This window comes from Taeniopygia guttata, chromosome 20 (genome assembly GCF_048771995.1).
Source record: "Taeniopygia guttata chromosome 20, bTaeGut7.mat, whole genome shotgun sequence".
NCBI lineage: Eukaryota > Metazoa > Chordata > Aves > Passeriformes > Estrildidae > Taeniopygia > Taeniopygia guttata.
In genome coordinates this window covers 965563-989645 of record NC_133045.1, presented here as the reverse complement: position 1 = coordinate 989645, position 24083 = coordinate 965563, and the positions used below count along the sequence as shown (strand labels likewise).

General features: G+C 54.1%; 1 protein-coding gene across 20 annotated transcripts in view; it reads right to left on the bottom strand.

Moving 5' to 3' along the window:
• Nucleotides 1–24083, bottom strand: part of CHD6 (chromodomain helicase DNA binding protein 6) — a 99014-nt gene that overhangs the window by 25131 nt on the left and 49800 nt on the right. For 15 of the 20 annotated variants that reach the window (XM_030288628.4, XM_041720268.2, XM_072917124.1 and 12 more), the window contains 18 exons: nt 19129–19622; nt 15506–15644; nt 14832–14981; nt 12098–12163; nt 11584–11642; nt 10656–10773; nt 9442–9528; nt 9073–9222; nt 8672–8793; nt 7832–8075; nt 7232–7408; nt 5568–5711; nt 4562–4817; nt 3915–4125; nt 3215–3410; nt 2530–2694; nt 1969–2148; nt 1123–1233 (listed from right to left, as the gene is read on the bottom strand). In XM_030288628.4, coding sequence (XP_030144488.4) covers nt 1123–1233; nt 1969–2148; nt 2530–2694; nt 3215–3410; nt 3915–4125; nt 4562–4817; nt 5568–5711; nt 7232–7408; nt 7832–8075; nt 8672–8793; nt 9073–9222; nt 9442–9528; nt 10656–10773; nt 11584–11642; nt 12098–12163; nt 14832–14981; nt 15506–15644; nt 19129–19622 — 3069 coding nt within the window. Of the gene's footprint in view, nt 1–1122; nt 1234–1968; nt 2149–2529; nt 2695–3214; nt 3411–3914; nt 4126–4561; nt 4818–5567; nt 5712–7231; nt 7409–7831; nt 8076–8671; nt 8794–9072; nt 9223–9441; nt 9529–10655; nt 10774–11583; nt 11643–12097; nt 12164–12362; nt 14796–14831; nt 14982–15505; nt 15645–19128; nt 19623–24083 lie in introns of those variants that run through there. The other 5 variants (XM_012570154.5, XM_072917127.1, XM_072917117.1 and 2 more) reach the window with 2 other exon arrangements.

The window sequence follows — 24083 nt, the reverse complement described above, 5'->3', positions numbered from 1 at the left end:
TGCAGTTCTGTCTGCACAAGTGACAACTCCTGACCAGCACAAAATTCAGCCTGCCTGATGACAGGCTGAAAAACAGCCCCTCTGTGTCCAAACTGCTGACTGCCAGCAGCTGACTCAGCTCTGAGCCACTCATGGCCCTCTCTGCATTGCTTGTGCCAAGTGCTGCGCTGAAGGCAGTGTAATCTCTGTGTCAGGGGGACAGGTGGGCTGGAACAGGAAAAGTGGCTTCCAAGAAAGTGCAGGAGGGAGCAATATGAAATTAAATAGCATGGACCTGCTCCCCTATCCTTACACTGTCCTGCTGAATGAATTAATGTAATGCAAATCTGCCTGGATTTCAGGCACACGGGACACACACACACACACACACACACACACACACACACACACACACACACACACACTCTCTCTCTCTCTCATTGCTCCAGCTTGAGCAGTGAGCTCTGCAGAGTTGCAGGACCTCTCTCCTGCTGCTGTCTAAAACCATCTCGTACAGCATTGCTGCTTTAGTTGGAATTATGGCAGCCCTGGGGCCGCACTGGAGCCAGTGGCAGCAGCCGGTGCCTGGTGGAGGAGGTGAGAAGAGAGATCTGAGCTGCAGCCGAGCCCATCACCTCAGCAGGGCCAGCAGAGCGTTGGGACTCCATCTGTCTCCTACCTCCTGACAGACAGAGGTACCAGTCAGCCCTCAGGAAAGAGAGCAGAGGGGCAGCTCGAATCGCTGCGCTCTGTGACCAGGGACAGAACTCATGGGAATAACTGGAGCTGCATCAGGAAAAGGTTCTTCTCCCAGAAGGTGGTTGAGCACTCAACAGGCTCCCCAGGGAATGGGCACAGCTCCAAGGCTGCCAGAGCTCAAGAAGCATTTGGACAATGCTCTCAAGCAGAGGGTGAGATTGTTGGGAGTAGCTAGGAGTACAGACGGAGTACCCCAAAAGATCAGGGAGACAGACCAATATGTGGCTAAATAAATCAGGGCTTTAACCAGCATTTGTGGGTCAGTCTTCCCTTGCAGTAATTCTTGATGCCAAACAGAAACCTCTTCAGGAGCTTAGAGGAAGCATGCTTGGACACCAGGCCACAGGGTGCCAGATCAGCTGTAGGGCACAAACTGCATCCTACCTTTTCATTCTTGGCATCTGTATCAAGCTCTGCTATCTTGGCCCACTTTTGCCAGAAGTTGGGGTCATCTAAGGAAATGTCAGTTCTGTTTCCTGATGCTACAAAGCTGGCCTAGGAGAGAAAGAAGAGGAGTGAACAGGGTGCAACCCACCATTCAGAGATCCCCATACAGAGAACCATACAGAGATCCCCCACATGCCAGTCTGAATGCACAGTCTTGCTGTTGTGAGATGTTACACCCTAAGCTGCTATGTGCCAGAGGGCTCTTTGTTTGCCTAAGGGAGCTGAAACCCTCTGTTCTGCAGTCATGCCTGACCCACTGTTAAATGGAGGCTGGGTTGTGCAAGAAGAGAGCCCTTAGTGGCCCCAGCAGGCACCAGCCAGAGCACAGCACAGAGCTGGCTCCTCAGGCTCTGTCTGGGGGTTTTGTCAGGCCCCACAGCACTCAGCTTCCACATGGCACAGCAGCACCTGGCTTTAGGCACCCTGCAGCCCAGCAGCTGGGTCCTGCCATTATCCTAGTGTCCCTATGGAGAGCCAGACCTCATGGCTGAACCTTCCTAGGCAGCCTTCTATCACCTGCCAGGCTGGTGGCTACTCCTCAATGCTCTGCTGACCACCAGAGAGACAGGAGACCACACCAGCCCCAGCATAGCCAAGGTCTCACTTGGCACACTGAGACAGCAGAGCTTGGCCTCCACGTGGACACGTCTCCATACACAAGTAGGAGGTTGGACAGGTGTCCACACACAGGTAGGAGGCTGGCTGACCACTACTGCCCTGCATGTTCCCCTTCCTCCACCCCCAAGGAAAATCCCCCTTCCCTCCCACTGGAGCACAGTATACCTTTGCGAATGTGGAGCCCTTTCCTTCAGACTGGATTGTGATGGTCTGTGTCCTGCGCTGGAGGATCTGATCAATGTCTTCCTCACAGAACTTTGACCCCTCATCCTCCTCATCCATGAGTGCGCCATAGGCACCCTTCCGCAGCAGGTCCTCCACCTCCATCTTGGAGAGCTGCTGAACCTGCTCAAAGCACAGGGGCATCACCAACCTGGCCAGCAACCCACTGCACAACAGGAGAAGGCTCCTCCCTCTGCTCCAGGAGAAAGGGCTCTAAGCCAACCCAGACTTGCTGGTGCCAAAGCAAAGAAGTCACTTCAAAACTCTTTCTGAGGGACTGTCAGGAAACGCCACTCCAAACACAGCATCACATGTCCCCTATCCACATGGCAGTGCAGGAACAGTCTGGCAGCCCAAAGAGCAGCAGTGCGAGTGTGTGGGACTGGGCTCTCCCTCCTCAAAGCCTGCCCAGTCCCTGCTCTGACCTGGCAGTGACTTGCAGGGGGAGGAAGAGAGATCTCCTGCAGAGGCTCCCACCCAGCCCGACTCCAGCAGCCAACCTACCCCATTGGTGCTGCCCTTGCGGTTGATGTCCTGCAGCACAGCTTTATCCAGGCCCAGCTTCAGGCTGGCCTTGTCGAACATCTCCCGCTCATAGGAGTTCCTGGTGATGAGGCGATAGACCTTCACGGCCTTGCTTTGCCCGATACGGTGGCAGCGAGCTTGAGCCTGTCCGTGCAGAGGGCACAGTGTCAGTGCAGGGAGCTGAGCTGTATGAGGACTGTGTGACTTGTGGTACTCTGCATCAGCATCTACACTCAACCACCTAACCCACAGTCACCTCCCATCCACCACAGCACCCTCATTCCCTGCCTGTGGCTGACCTGGCAGGGCTCTGGCACAGCCTGCACAGCTGTGGAGCAGTAATGAGAGATCCCAGCACCCTCAGGTAAGGACACAGGGCTCAGGCTGGAGCCTTGGCTCTCTGCAGATGTGGCACACAACACTGCATCCACTCCAAAAACAGGTATGGACACAGTGCTGCCTGCTCTGTGGCACATCTGTGTTTTCAGAGCCAAACTGTGATGCCTACCATGTCCTTTCTCCTGCTGCCAACATTCCTGCCAGCTGTTCTGACACCTCGTGCCCAGTACAGCTGGTGCTGCTGCCCTGTTCTCCCTGCCTGGCACAAGTGATAGAAGCTGTGCCTCAGGACCTCCTGACAGCCTGGCCGTGCCCAGCCCATCACCTGCAGATCATTCTGTGGGTTCCAGTCGGAGTCGAAGATGATACAGGTGTCAGCAGCGGTCAGGTTGATGCCCAGCCCGCCTGCCCGCGTGCACAGGAGAAAGACAAAGCGATCCGAGTCGGGTTTGCAGAAGCGGTCGATGGCAGCCTGGCGCAGGTTGCCGCGCACCCGCCCGTCAATGCGCTCATAGGTGTACCTGCTCAAGACGGGGAGAGGTTAGAGCAGAATCACAGCAGTGCCTGAAGAGACTGTGGCCTTCAAATCCCTTTTTGTTCCTTCCCCCAGGCTTTGTGGGCACACCAGCCAGATCTTTCTGGCAGGACCTGTGTGTGCCCAGGTGGAGGCCCAGGCCCCATCAGCCTGTGTGCACTGTGGCTGTTCCCAAAAGTTGTGCCCCTTAAACAAAATCATCACAACCCCATGCATGCTGCATGAATATGGGGCTCATGGGAACCAGGACCAAGGGAAGGATCTACTTCTACCTGTTCACTCTGAGGACTAGCTCTAGACCACACAGAATGAAAGGTCTGAGGTGCTTAGCTCTGGGGTCTCTGCACCCATCAGTAGTACATGGCAACTCAGATCCATCAGTATGTGGGCACAGAATGGTGAAATCCCCACCCTGTGCTGTTGCCACTCTATGTGCAGCGCATGGAGGTACTGTGGAGGAGCCGTGGTGAATGCTGGAGCTTGTACTAACCGTCTCTGGATGAGATAGTCCTCCAGGATGTCAAGGCAGCGCACCATCTGTGAGAAGATGAGCACCTTGTGCCCACCAGCAATCAGCTTAGGAAGCAGCTTGTCAATGAGCACCAGCTTCCCAGCTGCCTGGATCATCGCCTGCAGCTGGAAGTCTGGTGCCTCTGGGCAGTGTGTTTTACGGAAGTCTTCCAGGATCTTCTCCTCTGCCCCTGCCAGGTGAAAAGAGATGTGAGTTCTTGGCAAGACTGGCAGTGCAGCTGCCCAGGGCAGCAGCAAAGGACCGCATGAGCAACAGAACTCAGGCAATCTGAGCTAGGGAGGCTGACTAGAGACCTCCTGCAAACCTTCCGCTCCTGGGACTAAATTTCTCTTGGCAGAACAAGTTAGGCTGGGACGTTGGTCCTATGTTGGAACACCCCCAAACACAGTGAGCCTCAGGAGACCCTAAGGTGCCCATCAGCAAGCAGCCCTTGGAGGGAGCTGGTCTGCCTGGGAAGGCAACAGGACAGAGCACTGCCACACCATCAGCAGATAGTACAAGGCCTGAACTGGCTCCCTAGCTGGGCAGGTTCTGTTGGGAGTGAACAGTAAATGTTGCAGCGATACCTGTGTGTCCCCCCACACCCCCCTGTGCACAGCCCTCACCATTGATGAGGTATGGGTGATTGCAGCACTTGCGCAGCTCCATCATGGTATTGATGAGGTTGGGCATATTGTGCTGGTTGGCACCCTTGGAGAGGAAGGAGAAATTCTTCTCCAGGATGGCCCGGTAGTATTTCTTCTGGATATTGGTCAGCTCCACCTCAATGATGGTCTCCTGCTTGGGTGCCAGATTCTTCTCTACATCATCCTTCAGCCGTCGCAGCATCATGGGCTTCAGGATGGACTGCAGCTTCTTCACCTGCAGAGCAAGTGCAGACACTCACTGCCCTCCCTGCACAGCAGCACATAGACCAGCAGAGGGGTCTGCTGATTGGAGCTTCCCCACACTGCAAACCCACTACAGGTGACTAGAGCAGCTTCTCAGCAGCCAGCCAGGGCAACTTCAGGGGCTGGGGTCCTTGGGGCAGGCATGAACCAGTCCCAGGCTATGAACTCCACAGGCCTCTGCTGCCAGCAGCCTTAGGTGTCTGATGCAGGAGGAAAGCTGAGAGTTTGGATGGTAGCTGAGATGGTGGTTGCTTCATGTGCCTGTGCCTGCTTCCACAGAATGACAATTTTTGTACAATTCCCTCATTCAAAAGGCAGTGGGGCAGCCTGGGCAACTAAGCAGCTTCCCATGACCCACACTCAAGGAGAGCTTTGAAGGAAGGCTCTCCAGGGGAACCCAAAAAGGCTGATTGACACATGGACTTACTGACCTCCCCATTCCCCTTGCACTCTTTTTGGTCTCAGGGACAGACCAGGAGGGAGAGGCAGACAAGCTGTTCTACTCAGGCATGCAAGGGCAGCAGGGAGTGAGTTGGGAGCAGAGCACTGCCTTGGTAGGGGCAGGTCTCCTCTCCCCAGAGCAGCGTTGGGGCTCTGTCACAACTTTGCTTCTGTTATGAGGAGTCCTATCCACTTCCACGAAGCACATGTCTGAGTCTGGTTTGCTCACCAGGTGTCCCAGTGGCCTGTGCTAAGTCACTGGTATCATTGCTCCAAGTACCTGCTCCTCTGTCTTCAGGTCTCCGAACTCTTCCAGAAAGGCTGTCTCTGAGGGGAACTGCTGTGGCTCCAGAAAATTTAGGAGGCTGAAGAGCTCCTCTACCGAGTTCTGCAGGGGGGTACCTGTTAGCAGCACCTTGTGCTCCTGGGAACACACAGAAAACAGGTTGAGGGCTCAACCCCATTAGCTGAGGTTGAAGGTGTCCCAAGAGCACAATGATTCTCGTCTTCCAGCCTAAGAAGCACTCTGGGTGGCCTGGGACCACATGCACACCGAGAGGCTTCCCTGGCCATGGTGACAGCCCTGACCGAGTCACTGCCACACAACACTGTCTTGTGGCCCCCAGGACGCTCCCATGCACATGTTCCAGTCCAGCTCTGTGCAGCAACAGCCAAACTCAAGATCTCACACTGCTGCCAGGCCTCAGCCCTGCCCTGGCACAAGAGCGTCAGGTAGGGCTGTGCTGGTGCTGGACAGGGATGCTGACAGAGCCCAAGCTTCTATGCAGCTGGGGGCAGGATGCTTGTCTTCAGGGCTCAGAGCAAGAGGGAACACCATCTAGAGCCATGGGACACCGAGGGGCAGCACTGGCCTGCTGCTAGGGACAGTCTCAGCAGGGTGCTCCAAAATTAGGGTATGTCTGTGCACTTGGAACAAGGGGGAGCTTTTCTTAAGGGGTTCACCATGTAGGCACATGTGTAGTAAAAAGAGATGAGGTCCAAACAACCCACAAGACCTGTGTGTGTGAGGATCAGATGATCCCTCAAGGAGAATGCTCTCCCTCCCATGCCTGACAACATGGGCACCACCAGGTACTGGTCCTGGGTGCACCAGCTCTTCTGTCTGAACACTGTCAGAGCCTTCGGCTCACTACTCAGGCTAATCCTCCTGCCCAGTCTAGTGCAGGAAATGTCCTCAGGAGTGGCCTGCTAGGAAAGAAGGACAATTTTAAGATGGGAGACTCCCATAAGACTTGTACAAAGGAAGGTGATGGTTTAGAAGAGGGACCAGTAGCAATCCTGCTTTGACCCAAGTTCACAATGCAGTAGAGCCCTACACAAGATACAAAGTCAGGGGAAACATCAGGGTCTTTTGGAACTTCTGGGAATCACAAGACAAATTATTTTCAGAGCCCTGGCCCAGCTACGAGTGTGATGGAAGCTGAGTACAGCTGAAAGATCCAAAAGGCCTGCTGGCCCTTGGTTCCAGGTCCAGCTGGAAAAGAGCTGGACATCCAAATAATTTCCCAGAGAAGCTCACTGATCCCTTTGTTAACCCACCCTTGGCATGGAGTAACATGTTTGCACAGCAGTAAGAAACCAGCTCGAACACCACATCCCTGCCCAGTGTAGGGCACAAGGTATTGCGCAGGACTGGTCAGCAACTGTCCCCATGTGCTGCAGCAGCTTACACTGTGCTGCAAGGCTGGGCAGGGCTCTGGCAGTGAGCACCCCCAGGTGACAAGGCACAGGGGGAGGTAATATTCCACTTTGGCAAAAAGAAGTGTGTGAGGGCTGCAGGGCAGCAATGCCCTGTCCATCAAGGGGCCCCCTGGATGGTTTTCCTCCAGCCTGGCACAGGGCCTAAGCTGCTGGCAGTGGCATCTGACTGCTCAGCATGGCCATCTCCAGCACACCCTGTGAACCCAGGCAAGACATGCTCACCAGGGCCATGAGCTTCAGCCCCTCCAGGAGTTTGCAGTTCCTGTTCTTTAGACGATGTGCCTCGTCAATGACCACACAGCGCCACTGGATCTTTTTCAGCTCCGGACAGTCAGCAAGGATCATCTCAAAGGTGGTGATAACCACCTGGAACTTGAAGATCCCAGGGAGAGGGTTACCCTAGGGAAACAGAAACCAGAGTCTGAGGTCTGCGGGGTGGCAGCACACTGTCAGACCTCCTGTCTCACAGTGTAAGCATCTGACTCTGAGCTGGAATTTCCCCAGAATAATCTCTCTCAAGCATTGAGCAGGGTTCTGCAAGCCTCCTTGATGGCTACAGGCTGTATATCTCCAAACCAGACACTGCCCAGGGCAGACACATAGGCCTGGACAAGAACCAGGGCTATGCTGCACCCTCCCCGTTGTGCATGTGTCGTGCCTGTTCACTCACACACAGTGCAACCTGAGCCCATGCCAGCAAATGGGGCTGCAAAGATCACCTTTCCTTCCCCAAATGAACAAGTTCCACAGGCAGCTCAGTGCTTCCCAAGTAAAGGAAGCCAGGGCCGCACCCTGAGAGGGCTGTGTGCATCAGTCAGTCACCTGTGTGTCCCTGTACACCATCTCATACTGCTGGATCATCTGCCGGCTGATCTGGCTGCCATGGTACACGATGGCGTTCATCTCTGTCCAGGTGCGGAACTCCCTCTCCCAGTTCGTGATGGTGGAGAGAGGTGCAATGATGAGGAAGGGGCCATGGATGCCCATCAGGAATATCTCTGAGAGGAAAGTGATTGACTGGATTGTCTTCCCCAACCCCATCTCATCAGCCAGGATGCAGTTCTTCCTGCAGAGATGGACAGGGTCAGGTCAGTGTGGCTCTTGGGGGCAGAAACCACTCTGTCACCAACTCTTTGATGGGATGTCAGGCAGATCACCTCTGCCCACACTTCTCTGACCCTCCAGCATGCAGCATGTGGGGACTTTGGTATAGCGGCCCAAATGTGTCTGGGTAAGCCACCCAACTTCTTGTAAGGTCATGGATTCAAAATCAGTATGAAAGATGCTGGTTTTCTGATGGCCTGCTGCAGGCAAGAACATGCATATTCCCACCTGCCTGCCACACAGTGAGCCACCAATAGCCTGGCCAATACCAAAAAAACAGGTGTATCTTAGAACCATAGCTAAGCCCTATTATCTCCAAGACTCATCAGCATATACCAGGGAGAAACATTCCTAAAGATTCAGTTGCAAAGCTAAAGCAAATACACTGTTTCTGGCAGCTGCCTGCCAGCTCCAGCACTTGAAGGAGTCAGTGGCTGCTCTGTCAGGCCCCTGTTTGTCCGCTCTGCTCCCCAGCTTCGCTGTTCCCATGACAGCACACACATGGCCTGCTGCCAACAGGACTGCTCATGGCAGCACTGGGCTCCAGCCCCTCCTCACCTGTTATACCAGTTAAAGAGCAGCCAGTTCATTCCCTCCAGCTGATACTCCCGCAGCTGGTTGCTGTTCTTGTACTCCCGGGACTTCTCCAGCTTCTGCCAGGATTCGGATGCTGGGCGCTCCTAGGAGGGGATAGAGGGAGCAGGTCCATGGGAGATGCTACTGCCCAGTGAGGCCAAGTCACACTGCTGGGGCTGCACATCAGGGACAACATTTCAAAGCAGTCACTGACAGCTGAGTCATAGCAAGGGTTTGGTCTCTGGAACCCACCCTCCAACCTCCAGAGGGGAAGATACAGGGCTTGCACTGCAGCACAGGGACAAGGTCAACACTGCTGGACTGTGGCAAGACACAGCCAGTCCCTGCGTCCAGGGCAGAGAGCTGCCAGCCGGGTACGTTACCTCAGGGTACGTTACCATGTGCTTGATTTCTGGAGGGATTTGGAGAGCTTCAAACTCTTTAATCTTCCCTGGGTCAACATCCTCCTCCAGCTCCCAGGTGCTCTCCTCATAGGGCAGTGAGCACCACTTCACCAAGTAGTGAGTCACCTCCTGCAGCATAGAAATAAACAAGCTCAGAGGCAGGGAGGGTCAGCAGCCCTCCACTCACCCTGTGCCAAAGGCCCTTGGAGACAGGGAAGCCTGTGCAAGGGAAGGCTGGGAAGGCTCAGGGTGCTCAGAGATGACCCACAATGTACACCATAAGGCCGGGCCTCCTGTCACGTCTCCCTCCCTCCCTCCATGGGGCAAGCAAGAGATGCAGTCTCTCACCTCCCCAGTGTCAGGGTCCTTTGTGTGAGCCACCTCCAGAATTCTATCTACCTCCACGTAGTCAGGGTTGAACAAATCCTCATCAGGCTGTGATGGCAAACAATAAAACAGGAGGTAAGTTCAAGGTGATTCCAGAGTTAAACAGATGGGCACAAGTAAACAGCTGCGGGGAATCTCTCCCCAGGATACTGCTAGCTGTGTGCAACACACCAAGTGCCCTGGACACAGGTACAGACATCTGTCTCTGGGCAGGGAGGATGCAGGAAGCTGGCAGAAGGCAAAGCTCTTTCTTTAGAGCAGTCACATGCTCCATGCTGCCCTTGCTGGGAGGCAGGAATGTCCTCTCCAGCCTATCTGGCCCAAAGGTGCGAGTCCTAAGTTGTCTACTCCAGATGATGTGCAGCATCCAGAGCTGCGACAGCCACAGTGCACAGCACCCAATGAACCCCATGGCTGCAAGGGGTGACACTTTCATCTTTGTCTCTGCCTCCCTCTTGCCCCACCTGGCCTAGTCCTTGGAGAGACATGACCTAGGGCTTGGGAAGGAGAAAAATCAGACTTCTACACTCACAACTTCCCAAGCCCCAGTTAGTTATAGGAAAAGAGCATGTGCTACTTGCTGAACTGTTGGTGGTACAGAGTGTTCCAACACATGCTTTTTTTTTGCATCCTGAGAAAGACCCCAAACAGACTTGTGAGTGAGAAATTTGACACACACCCCCAGCTTTCCAGCTACAAAGAAGAAATTTTCATAGCCTACTGGCCTGATTTACACTTGAAAGGGGCAGTTTGAGGAGATCCAACAACTATCTCTGGAGCAGCAGGATAAATTATAGAACACCTTTCATACTAAGCAAGATTAATCTGCTTATAGAGAAGAGCAGGCAGGAGCTGCCCTAAGCCCAGATACTTACAGCTCCCTCTCTCCCACAGCATCTCTGCTCCACCACAGAAGCACCTCCAGCCCTATATACTGCCCTCCTCACATCAAGGAACTCCTCCAGAGCTGGCAGTGCCCAGCAATAATTCCATTCTTCCATACTGCTCATAATTCCACCAGTGACACTAGAGGTGTCCAGGGCACAATCACGGACCCTCAGCTCCAGCCCTGGTGCTTTTGGCCTGGAGATGGACTGGTCTGGGCAGCAAGGCATCAGGGGCAGCTGCTGGCCTGCTCAGAGTCAGGCACCATTGCTACTGTGCTACACTCTCACCTCAGTAAAAATATGTTTCATCTGAGCCTGCTTGTTCCGGAAGCGCTTTATCTTCTGTGAGATCCTGGGGTCCTTCTCCAGCTCCTCCAGCGTTGCCCATTTACAGTGGAGGTAAGAGCTGCAGGGGGAAAAAAATCAACAACATGTGACAAAGAGGCCTTTGGTCCCAAACCATCCACCACACAGAGCAGCATGGATCTCCCAGCAATCCAGAGAATGCCCAGCCCATGTCTATGCCTACGCCTATGCCACCCCAAACTGGGGAAAGCCATGCCCCAGGACCGGCCAAGACCAAGCACTGAAGCTGCAGCAACTTCACAGCTTGGCTCAGGAGGACAGTGATGCCTTAAATTTTAGCTTTAATATTTTCCAATATTTTATTTAATGTTTTTTTTATTGCAGATTTTGTACTGCATTAGTATATAACTCTGAACTTCATATAAAGTGTTAGTAAGTTTTTTCACAGTTTAAATCGACAAAACAATCCTTCTCCAGCCTGAGAAACAACGACACCATTGCAGCTTTGGGCCCAAAAAGTATAAACAGCGAATTGAGGAGAGCAAGCTGGGAGGATGGGACTTCATAACCTGAAGCTGTAACTGGACAATTAACCCAAATATATAAATGGACCAAAACTTATAAAAGTGTGAAAACTCATGACCCGTTGTCCATCCTGGGTGTACCCTCAGCCGGGGTCTTGTACTGCCCAAGATGTATCCTTTGAAGGCCTTTTAATAAATCCCTACTTTATTCCTTTAATACTGTCCAGCCTCTCTTCTAGGTAGCCTCTCAAGGCATCAACAGGGGCAGGAAAACAGGGATGCTGGGGCTGCAGCTAGGGGTGGGATGGAGATGGGAGTGCACAGTCCTCGCTCTTCCATGCACAGGGCCCACAGAAAAAGCACCACAAGTACAACACTGCACGTACAAGTTCCTGTACTTGACGTAGAACTCCTCTGTCTCAAATGCTAGGCCTCCAGGATGAGCCTGAAACCAAGGGAAGAAGAGTCAGTGACAGTCAGAGGCTGTGCAGAAGCTGGAGGGGCATGCTCAGCCATCCCCTGCCTGGCCACAAGCTCCATGGACTGAGCCCCAGGGATGGTGAGGACAGCCAGGCACTCATTGTGCTGCTGCTCCAAAGATGCAGCAGCCCTGGGGAACACGACATGAGACCATCCGTGAGCATGGGGGACTCTAACACCTTCTGGGCATCAGCCCAGGCCTGACTCCTTTCCAGAGGCTTTTTGGTGCCCAGGACAGGAGAGGCACCACATTGATCCACAGCTCAGAAAGGTGACAATCTGGTCACACCCCAGCACTCCACCACAGAAGCAAGAGCACCAACTGCTACTACGTCTCATGTCCCTGCTGCACAGGGCAGCCAGGTCCCATCCGTCCTCTGATCAGGGACTTCCAGCCCCACTGACATCTTTGCCACTCACCTCTTTCTGCACCATCCTGGAGGCAAGGATCTTCTCAATTATATTGGCATCATCCTCAGGAGGCTCCTGGGGACAGGAAAAGAGAGCTCTGTTTTTCTGGTTCATCACATGCCCCTGGCACTCTCCCAGCACTGAACGGCTGCTTGCTCCTCTCCCAGTCCTCCAGCCGGGCAGACAGAGTCAGCACTGGGAGCTGGGAGAGCTATGCTTGGGGAGCCCCTGCTGGGTGTGAGGGTGTAGATGCTGCCAGCCCAGCTACACTCACCCTCTGCCTGTCCTCTTCAGGCCAGCCAGGCCACAGCATTGTCAGGTTTGCTCTGCAGGTCCTTCCAGCTACACCACGACAGCCAGAGAGGGTGGAAAGCCTCCCAGAAAAGAGGAGGGAGCTTGGGCACTTCTGCCCATGGATTCAAGGAAGGAATTATGCCAAAATGTGCACATTCCTGCTCCAGAGCGCTCTCCATGCCACGTTCTGGTCATGCCTTGGCAGTTATACAGCCCCACAATGCGGTATGGCCCCAAGGGCCTCAGAAGAACAGGCAGCATGTCTGTCAGGCCCTGCCACATGTCACCCACACACTGTCATCTGCCCATGGCCACAGGACCCTCTGCTGGTACCCAGGAGCTCACAGCACAGCTCCTCTTGCTGAGCACAGCCTTTGCTGTAGGTGGCCCTAATGCTGTCCCGCTGTCAGCTCTGGGGAGGTGGAGGCTCTCCTGGCTGCAGCTGTGCCAGGATCAGCCCCACCAAATGCCAAGGGACAACAGAGCCACGCTTCTGCCTGGCTATGCTACAGAGAAGACCCACAGAGAAGATGGAGGGGAGATGATGGACACCAAAAACATGGAGCCTGCTTGAGCATTAGAAATATCAGTTCTGCTTTGGCTGGAAAATAGTGCAGCAGGAGGAGCAAAGTGCAGAGCAGAAAGCAGAAGGACTCTGTTCATTCCCTTCTGACAGAGGCAGAGTAAGGACCAAGGCAAAGCAGCCCTGAGCTGTCACTTTGCAGACTAGAAAGTCTCTAAAAGAATGGCATGGGGCAGGCTGGGGAAGACAGGGCACCCCACATGACTGATCTGAAAGTGTCTGGGAAAGCCAAGACCATGCCCAGGGCCACAGCAACCCTTCCAACCCAAGCCCAGAGGTGACTGCTGCCTTGGTACCGTCTTTGACTGCAGGGCAGGATGTTGGACCCAGCAGCACAACAAAATGAGCAGGGAACAACAGGTCTGCTTGGGCTCCTTGGCTGCCCAGAGGCCCCAGAGCCTCTTGAGGCCCAGAGCAAGATTTCTGCCCTTTTTGGGGAACTATGCCCTAAACTGGGTTAAGACAGCTCAAGGGAGCATGCAGAAGCGCTCCTGCCACAGTCACCATGCAGTGCCTGTTCCCCTATCCCCAGGCATCTACCCTGGCACTGCTGGGCTCTGCTTGACTCTCCCACAGAGGGTTTGTGTGAACATGGCCATCACAGCAGTCCAGTGCCCTGGCGCTGGGAGCTCCACAGCCCTTACACAGGCTTCCACTGGTCTGTGGCTCACTGCTGGCTATCTGAAGGCTGCTGGAGGAGCCTTGCACTGCCCAAAGAGCTGTTTAGGACCGTGTCCACAATGCAGGGGGAAAGATGCAAGTCCAGGCCACAGAGAGAACAGCCCTGAGGTTGCAGCACTCACATCCTGCCCTGCCTGTCAGTACTGATCCTGGGAGCAGCCACAGGCAGGCTCAGCTGGGAAGGCTGGCCAGGCCTCAGAGCAACCACCCAGCCTAGCTGCTTTGGACATCAGCTTTAATGACCCATCTGGAACAGGACAAACTGAAGAGGAAGTTTAGGACTGAGAGGAGAACCGGGTGGAAGCATGGACACATATCAAAGGCAGGTCACACCTGCTGATTTGAAAATCTCACTTGGAGAGATGACTGCCAGGAGCCCAGCTGGGACACAGCCACAGGCAGAGCTGAAGCAGCACTGGCAGCATGTCCTGTAGGGGTGTGGCAGCCTCAGGCCAGGCATGGATCGTCAGGGCTTATCAACAGAGCTAATACCCATCAAAACCTTGGGAAGAGGGGACTAGAGAGGGTAACAGAAAACCATGAAAACAACCAGTGACCATTATTAATATCTGAAAGCTTTGTCAGTGACAAGAGAGATGGAAAGAGTTGCAGGATCCAACACACAGTCACAGGAAGGAGCAGCCAGCACTGAAGCAGTGGGCAGAGGCCACAGTGGACAGCAAGGCCCAAACTGCAATTTTGGTTGGCACTGGGTGGTCCTGCCATGCTGCCCAGATCCCTGCCATGCTGCCCAGCAGATCAGCTCAACTGGCAAGGGTCAGTCTGGCATCACTACACTCTGAGGCATTGATGGAGAACAGCAATTCAGGCAGAAAACGACAAGGTACCTATAAAGCCCTCAGCTGGCAGGAACAAAATAATAGGGTAATCGTGGACAGGACCTACAGAGACCAAAGCCAAAGGTAGGCATGGGCAGTGGGTAGGACACGTCTAGCTGTGTGACACATTCCAGAGGCCTTAGTCTCCAAGCAGGAGGGGACAGTTGGACCAGCATGACTCTTGTCCATATCACAGTTCCTAAAAAGCCAGCCTGAACCCTCCCAGACAGGCACTCTCTCACCCCATCCTTAAGATGGGACCCACCACTGCCTCAAGCCCCTGACATTTTGGAATACCCTGCATGAGGCAGATCCTCCACACCCCCAGTCCCACCCCCAGCACTACCTCTGCCTGCCATGCCAGAGTAGAGGCTGAGAGCGCGGAGGTTCGCCCAGCTCCCAGCACGGCAATTGTCTCGCCGTCATCATCCACAACCTTGAAATCCAGGTCCTCGTTGTACTTCCTCCTCTTCACCTGCCGTCCTGAGCGTCGTTTCTGTATACAGCATGAAAAAAGGCAGTGCCAGGAGGCACAGACAGACCAAGTACCTCCTCCTTGCTTGAGTGGCACAAGAGAAATCCCCAGGGCTGCCAGAATTCCTTCCAGGCCCCAGCAGGATGGGGGTCATAGGAAGAACAGGCACTCCTTGCGGTGCCAAGATCTCCACCCTGGACCACAGAGCCCCACCAGTGCCCAAGACGTGAGGCAGAGGAGCCCTGTAGAGATGCAGGGCATGTGGCCCCCCAGGCTGCAGGGCCAACGTGTCCCCCTGTGTTGTGCCAGGAAAGGGAGCTGCCCAGAGCTGTGGTGGAGAGGGACACTCAAGGCTGAGACATGCAGGGCCCAGGGCAGCAGTGTGCACGCAACCCTGGGCCAACAGCTGACTTCAGGTTGATAGAAGCTGACCACAGTGCTGAACATGCTCTCTGATTCCTGTGCCCAGAGGCCCTTGTTGTGGTCCCACTGAGAGGCAGCCAGGATCTCCCCCACCAGCAGCCAGCTGAGGGCTTTGGACATACCTGGCTGTCAGCTGACTCTGCAGACTCCTCTGGGCTCTGTACAGATGGGCTCGGGAGATCCTGATCCAAATCCAAACTGTTCACTGGGATCTCATTTTTCCTCTTCCCTTTCTTCTTCTTCTCCACAGGGGTGTCTTTGCTGCCAAGGCAGACTGACAGTTAGATCATGTCCTGGGGATCCCAGGGGAGAGGCAGCATGCACCACACAGAGCACTGCTCCCACTAGATCACCCAGAGGCTGCTCAAAGCTTCTGGGGCCTCCCCCAGCACTGGGGATCCCCAGTTGCTGATGCTCATTAAGGACACCAAGTGTTTCTCCATCCAGCTCCAGAGCACTGTGATGAAAGGGTCCACCTGGTGTGAAGGCTGGGTGCTCTCACCAGCCAAGGGAACAACCCTACAGGGGCTGTAGGAGCTCCAGAGGATCAGCTCATGGGGTCTAGCACAGGCACAAAGAGGATCTCTCCACCACCAAACTCAGTATGCCAGGGCAGCGTGCTGCCTGCTCTCATCACAGAGCTCCCAAACACATCCTGTGCTGACCAAAGTCAGAAATAAAGTTCAGCAGCTTCAGAGGCAACCCATGTCCTGGCACTGGAAACAAACCTTCAAGCCCAGTCTCAGGAGCACTGGCCACACTGCTGGCCACCTCCTGCCTGTGCCACAGAGCCCTGCCAGACCCCAGCAAACCTTTACACCAAGCCCAAGCTGCTCCAGTTGATGGTTTGTGTTCCTGAGTCACAGCACTGAGCCCAATCCTGAGGCAGCTGAGCAGACTATTGTGAGCCTCCAGCTGGAGGGAGTTAACCCCTGTGACTGCCACGGACACAGGAGGATGCAGATCCAACTCCCACAGGTGCAATGGCCCATCACAGCAGTCACTGCTCACTCCAAGGGCCCGCTGGGAAGCTCTGTCCCACCAGGCAACTATTCTCCATGCTCAGGTCACAGAGGAGATTTGGGCTCTGCACCCATGAATCCCACCACCTTCCTGAAAAACACGGAAAGACAAGCCCAGTCCCATGGCATGTTCTCACGGTAAGGACCACCTGCACCCCTGCCTGCACAAGGAAACAGGACCAGGGAGCACCATGCTAACAAAACAACTGCCCCCAGCATACCAGTCCATCCTTTCCCTCTGCAAGGAACACTGTTAAGGGAATGGCTCCAAAGAGCTGGTGCTTGTCCCAGGGCTGAGCAATGCCTCCTTCCTCACTTCCAGCCTCACCACTTGTCCCCTCCACATACCAGATCTGCACATTGGCAGAGGAACCATTAGTTTCAAAGTGATGTCAAGATTTTAGCTCCATTTAATAAGAAATGTCTCTTCTTGCCTGTGACTAGAAAAAAAATAAAGGCAAAAATCTGTTGTTCAGGCCAAAAATGCCCTGGCCATGAATATACGCCTAAATTAGAGGCCCTGAAAATGCTCTGTGAGCAGTGCTTCCACCAAACAATAACTCCCAAGATATTGAATTGTAAGTCACAATTAACAACTGCTTCATTCATGAGTCAGTCATTGACTATGATTAGAAATAATTTAGAAGAAATTATGCCACCATTATCTGCCACTTAGAGAACTCACAGCAATCATTCCATCCGCACAGAGTACAAACTAACCAAAGCCTACTGCTCACCTCTCCCCTCCCTGTACCGTCAGAGCCCCTCAGGTACCTCCCCAGCTCCATGTGGCCAGGGAGCACAGGGGGATCCACAGCCCTGCTCCCTGCTGAGCTTCCACCCTGACACCCATGGCCATCCCTCACACAGGGGGGTTTGCTGGTGGCTGACCCAGAGCCCAAAGCAAGTCTGAAACATGGCTCAAAGAGGGGCTACAGAGGCAGGGAAGTTCTAAGGAGGACCCACAGGCTGGACTTTCCCAGCAGCAGAGCTGGAACTAGGTCCTCCTGGAAGGCCTAGATGAGTGGGAGGAAGCATCACAGGCTCAGGGTATACTGGGATAGAGCATCAGGAATGCACAGAGCTTTGTGGAACTCCCAGACTACCATACACCGTTTCTTCTGGCTGCATGATGTGCTACAGAGTTATATTACATTGTGTGGTTTGCATGAAGTGGCCTCTCCACCAGGGCTCTGCTGGTACCCAGCACAGCAAGTTGGCTGCCTTTCAGCCCCCCATGATATCCCCAGAACCTGCTGTGCCCAAGTAGGAGAGCCAGGGTTTCCAAATCTGCAGCTGGGGTTACCCTGCCATGAGCCCTTGTCTACCAGCTACTCACAACATACACGGGCTGCCCTGTATGCAATGGTCAACACCCTGCGAAGGCACTGCTGGACCTACAAGAGCCACAAATGCCTTCACAAACCCCCATGGCCTGCTCTTCCCCTGCTTTGGTCTGGTCCCACAGGTCCTGCTGCAGGGGCAGATCTCTGTGAACTGCATGTATAGTAGGTCCTTACTGGTGGAGCAGAAGTGTCATTAGGAAAATCTGATAGCTGCATCCCTCATCCCAGGACCCATCCTGGGGTGCAATGCTGCATTCACATGGGCTTCATCCATCCCTTCCTTGCCTGCAGCCCCTCTCCTTCCCTCTCCATCTCTATCCCTTTGCTGCAGCCTTCCCTGGGACCTGGAGGAGCCCGTCGCTCACCCTTGCAGCACTTGATCTGCCCATCCCCATCTGCTCTGGCTCACCAACTCACGACCAACATCTGCAGAGCCCTGGGCTCAAAGAAGAACACAAGTGACAGCACTGCATGGCTCAGGGATCTGCTGGGGACATGGCACCCAGCTCCCATCCTGCTGAGCAACCCACACCTCCTCTTGTCCACAACCAGCCCATACCAATGGCACGAAAGGCCACCCCAATGGCAACTCCACAGCCATGGCCTCTCCAGGATCTGGCTATCAGTGACCTCTGAAGGAGGAAGGCTGTGGAAGACCAAACTAAATCGGTGCTCTTGAGACTTACTCTGCTCCCTGCACACACTCTTCATTAAAAAGAGACCAGAACTTCTGGCTAACCAACCAATTAATTAAAAGGCTGAGGAATTACTAGAGGCACTGGCCTGTGCAGTACAAGGGAGTCCTCAGGCCTGCCTCCACTGCTTGCTTTGACTGTCAGCACCAGCCCCACAGCTGCCAGAAGGAACAAGTCTTCCAGGAGAGGGATACGGGATGGGATCTGCTCCACCATCCTCCCAAACCTGAGCCAAGGGAAGGCAGGCTGCTGGCCCTGGGTGTGCAAGACCCTCATTTGCACACAGTCTAGGGCCAGGTTTTTCTCACTCACATACCCTCTGCCCAGGCCCCAAATCATATAAGACAGGCCCTCCGCCACACAGCACCTCACTGTCCTGGTGGGACATCTCCCTGAAGTCCCTTTTGCTCCAGGCGCTCAGCACAAAGGCCAGACCAAGGAGAGGCCAAGACTGTCCGGTCCTCTTAGGGATCTCGAGTCTTATGGGGCCATATCCCCAAAAGAGCATCTGCCTGTCCCATCTCTGCATGGCCAGAGAGCTCATCCTGGCATCCGAACCAGCAAATCCAGCCTTCACTCCAGTATCCCGCACACCCAGTGCTGCTCTCTCCCAGATGCAGCTCACGCAAGTCCACAGCCCTGTCCCCAGCAGGCATAGGGGAAGGGTCACACCACCACCCACCTGCTCTTCTTGGATCTTGATCTAGGGGCTGGCTCAGAGCCACTCTTCTTGTCTTTAGACTCCTTTGGAGCTTTGGGTTCCCGAGGTTTCCGGGGCTTCTTAGCCACCTCCCTCTGCTTAGGCTCCTTCGGCTTCTTAGACTCCTTCACCTTTTTAGGCTCTTTTGGTTCTTTAGGCTCTCTCCTCCTCTTTGGTTTCACCTCCACAGCTGCTTTATCTCCCCCTTCCTGCTCTCCCAGATCCTTTTTCTTCCGTTTCTTCTTCACCCCCGTTCCCCCACTGTCCTGCATCCCGTTCTGGGCACTTGTCCGCTTCTGGGCAGCCCCACTGGGCTCCTCCTTTGGGCACTGGCACTGGCCACCTGTGTTTGTGGCCGTCACTGTCACCTGGTGGGGCACCTTGTCCTGCTCCTCACTGCTGGCAAAGGTATCCTGCGTCTTGCACTCCCAGGCAGACGACATTGGGGAGAGGCTCAGTGTTTTTAAGCTTGGCGGCTGCAGAGAGAACACAAGGCGACAGGTGAAGCAAATACCACAGCTGTAAACAGGGTGTCCCAGGGGAACCACAGCTCCACGAGGCTCCAACCACCCAGTGCAGCATGGCAGCATCCCTCAGCATTCGGGGACTACGGCTAACAGCCTCCATGAGCAGACGCAGCTCAACAGGAGGACCCCACCCCATCTCTGCCCAACAGAGGCTGACAGAGGCCTTTTGTCTCCCCATTAGCCCATGCAGGTCCCAGCAGAGGTGGCTGGCCCTAGTGTGTGCCCCAAACATTGCTCTGCCTTTGATCAAACACTCCAGACTCCACTTGGCTAAGGCAAGAGCAACCTGTGCATCCACAGCACTTCCTGCCTGTTGCCCTGAGCCAGAGATTGTCTCAGTAGGGCAAGAAGAGGGAATTAGGGATGCCTAGCAGCCTACAGAAACAAAAATAGGGTTCCCAGGTCCATCTGGGGCAGAGCTTGAGGAAGAAGAGAAGGTTTAGGCCAGCACTGTTCACAGGAGCTGCTGTGTGCCAGGGCTACCTCCAGGTCAGGAAAGAACAGCTGCTCTTCCTCCTTCAGCACTTCCTTAATTTCCTGTGAACTTTCCAGCACTGAATACTGAAAGGAATTGGCCCCAGCAGGCATGACCAGACAGCAGCACTGAAGGGCCCCACGCTCCTCAAGCAGCAGTAGGAGTAGGGCCCAGGCTCAATGTGTACCAGCCTTCACTCCAGGAGAGCAGCCCAGGCTGGCAGGGCTGGCAGGGGACAGCCCAAGGAAGGGAGCTGTGGGTGACAATTCTCAATGGGAACCGGAAACATCCCTTGCAGCAGCTCCCAGAGCAAGAGAGAGCAAGGGATGCACAAAGGAGCAGGTAGAAATGCAGTTGTGTGCTGCACGGATGGGGAGAAGAACATGTTCAGCTGCTCTACCAGTCAGTTCTCACCCCCAGTGCCGCAGCTCCTCCTAACACACGGCTCAGCCATGACCAGAGGGAAGCAGTGGCCATTGCTGGGCTTGCTCATTGCTAGGGGGTTAATAGGGCAGCACCAGACCAAGCCCAGCAGCACGACTGGGGCTGGAAAGCTGGTCCTGCAACTGGGGGCTGATGGCAGTGCCATGAGACAAGACATGGGCCCTTTCCACCAGCCTGGAGGTGCCACCTCCTCGTAGAGACCCTGTAGGGCAGCTGGTGAGTGGCCCAGGAAGTGCTGGGCAGCATTTCCTGTGCCTGTGGGGACAGGGGCAGTATTTGCTCTGCCACCTCACACACATGGCTGTCCCAGGCCAGGGGTACTGCTTCCTTCACAAGCCCCTTCCCTGGTGCTGAAATGGAGAGAGATGCCAATGCCCCTGGCAGCAATGCCCTGGCTCTGCAGAACCCCAGCACCATCCAGTTCCTCAAGACACCTCCAAGCTGTGGGAGAAATGCAAATCTTTACATCTTACAGGCTGAGAACTGCAGCCCATCCAGGGCTATCTAGGCACAGTGTGCCCTGTAACACTCAGACTTCTGATTTGGATTAGATGGAAGCATTGAATGAAATAGACTGTAAGTGGAAAGGCCCCTGATGCCCCTGCAGCCACCCACAAGTGGGGCTGCAGGCTTGGCTGGTGTCAGTCAAGCAGGCTGCACCAGCATCCCTCCCTACGTGCAGCCACCTCCAGCCCTGGCCCCTGCTGCTGGAGCAGCCATCACAGCACATCCCACCACAAGGACCAGCCATCACAGGGCACTTAAGGAATTAAAGGTCCTATTCAGGACCAGGAGAAAATCAGCACTATTGATGCTGCTTCTGGGACCACTGGCTGTACAATGGGATCAGTCCCAGCCTTTGCATGCCTCAGCTCTTGCAAAATGGGGACCAGCTGCAACAATTTAGAATCACAGAATGGCCTGCGTTGGAAGGGACCTTACAGATTATCTACTTCCAATACCCTGCCATGTACAGGGACAACTTTCACTAGACCAGGTTGCTCAGAACTCCAGCCAACCTTGACTTGAACATCCCCAGGATGGGGTAGTCACAGCTTGTCTGGGCAACCCCTTCCAGTGCCTCACCACCCTCACAGCAAATAATTTCTTCCTAATACCTAATATTATATATGTATCTATATATGTGTATTTTCTCCTAATATCTAATCTAAACCTACTCTCTTTCAGTTTGAATCAATTCCTCCTTATCCTGTCACTATATGTAAAAAGTGACAAGTTCCTCTCCATCTTTCTTGTAAGTCCCCTTTAGGTAACACCCCTGATAAGGACAGTAGAACAGAATAGCATTTTACTCACTTGATAAGAGCAGTAGAACAGAACAACATTTACTTTTGTCAAGGACAGTAGAACACAACAGCACAGCCTTGTAGAAATAGATAAAGGATGTAACTTAAGCAAACAGAAGTCATGCAAAATGCAAACAGGATGCCAGCTCAGCTCTACAAGGCTGGCATAGTAGGAGTTAGGCAAAACAACGATATTGTGCTTACTCAAAAGCAGGGGTTGAGAAACAGCTACCTAAAATGGAAACCAGAAATTGAAGATAGACCCCAAAGAACCATTGTAAGGACTTCTGATAAGGAGTGAAACTATGTAAAATAAAGCCAAGGAACTGTGAGGATAGCTAATGAATATGTAATTAGTGTGCATGATAAAAACCTTGTTCACTCAACACTCATCCCACTGAAATGGAGGAAGGATCCCCCTGAGTGACCAGCACGCTGCAATAAAGAATGCCTTCTTCTAATACACAAAATTGTGTTACAAAGTTTCTATCCAGACAATTTGAGTATCATTCTTTTAGGTAAGCACCCCTTAGGAACTGGAACGCTGCAATTATGCCACCCCTAAGCATCCTATTTTCCAGGCTGAACAAGCCCAATTCTCTCAGCCTTTCCTCCTAAGAGGGTTGCTCCATCCCCCTGAACTACCTGGTGGCCTCCTCTGGACTGGCTCCACCAGGTCTGTCTGGCACTGAGGATTCCAGAGCTGGATGCAGCACTGGATGCAGGTGGGACCCCATCTGAGGCGACTAGAGGGGCAGAATCCCCTCCCTTGACCTGCTGCCCACACTTCCTTTGATGCAGCCCAGGACATGGTTTCTGGGTGCCAGCACACATGGCTGGACGTGTGCAGCCTCTCATCCACCAGCACCCCCAAATCCTTCTCATCAGGGCTGCTCTCAATCTGTTCCTGTCCTAGTCTGGATCAGTACAGGGACTGATACCCAATCTACACTTCCTTAAAGATCTGCCAGCTCTGTTCCACTCCTCTGTCCCAGAGGGCAGTCTCCCAGGGAATCCCACCAGCTATCTCCCTGAAGAGCTGGAATTCTGTTTCCCTAACACTCAGAATCAGCACCTTGACCTGGGATCTCTGTGGGAGTCAGGTGTCACAGCCTGCTGTGTCCCAGGAGCAGTGCTGGTCCCAGTCAGCAGTGACTGTCTCATCTGGAGCAACCAGAAGCCTCTGGTGCAGGCCCTGCCATGAACGGGCCATTAAATGCCATCCTGTGGGACCCAGGTGCACAGCCAGGGCTCGCAGAGGGAACACATGCACAGAAAGGGAGGGAGACCAGGCTGCTCCCACCAACTGCTGCCAGCCCAGAAACCATACTCGGAAAGCTGCTTGGTCTGTTTTGAGGGGAGAATGCTTCATGTTATGTTCCTGAAGCCCACAGCAAGCTCTGGCCATGCATGTAGGACTGTGCTGCCAAGTACAGGCTGCAGTGAGAGACTGGCACACTGCCATGAGCCAGGGAATGTGTTTTTTCTACTATCCCTTGATGAGGTTCAGTTTATCCTGGCTTCTCATCAACAGGAAAAGCCTAAGAAAGCAGAGCCAGCTTGTGCTCCTGCATGGCTCCAAAGCACTCTCACTGCTTTGCCTCAGGAGCCCGGCTGGTTCCTCGTGGCAGGCAGGAGCTCAGTGTCCCCATGCAGCTGTTGTCGAACATTGGCTGCTATCCCTGTGCCGCAAGGGAAATCACCTCTGTTTCCAAAGGGTGAGAGCCTGAAGGGCCGGTGTAACACTGATGGGGACACAGCATTCACTGCAAGGAACTCTGCTGCAGCAGCAACCTCGGCCTGAGTGGCCTGAGATACACGTGTCCATGAGCAAACAGACTGCCCACTGCTTGACTGGGCTACTGGTCACTGTGTCTGCAGCCACGGCCAGCACCAACATACCACCATACTCAGACGCCCTTCACAGGAGAGGAACACATGTAGCTGCAGGAGCCTAAACCTGGCAAATTATAGCCCTGGGACATGCTGCAGCAAGGCAAGGCAGGCTGCTCTGGGTTGCTCCAGACCAGCCAGGAGCTGCTCTGGGCAATGTTGACCCTGAGGGGGCAGGAGTGGGGCAGGGCAGGCAGTATCTCTGTACACCTTCTGCCCAGGCTGGTCCAGCAACAGGCTGCACCCACACCACGATGAACCCACCTGTAACCCTGGGTACCAGTGCACCTG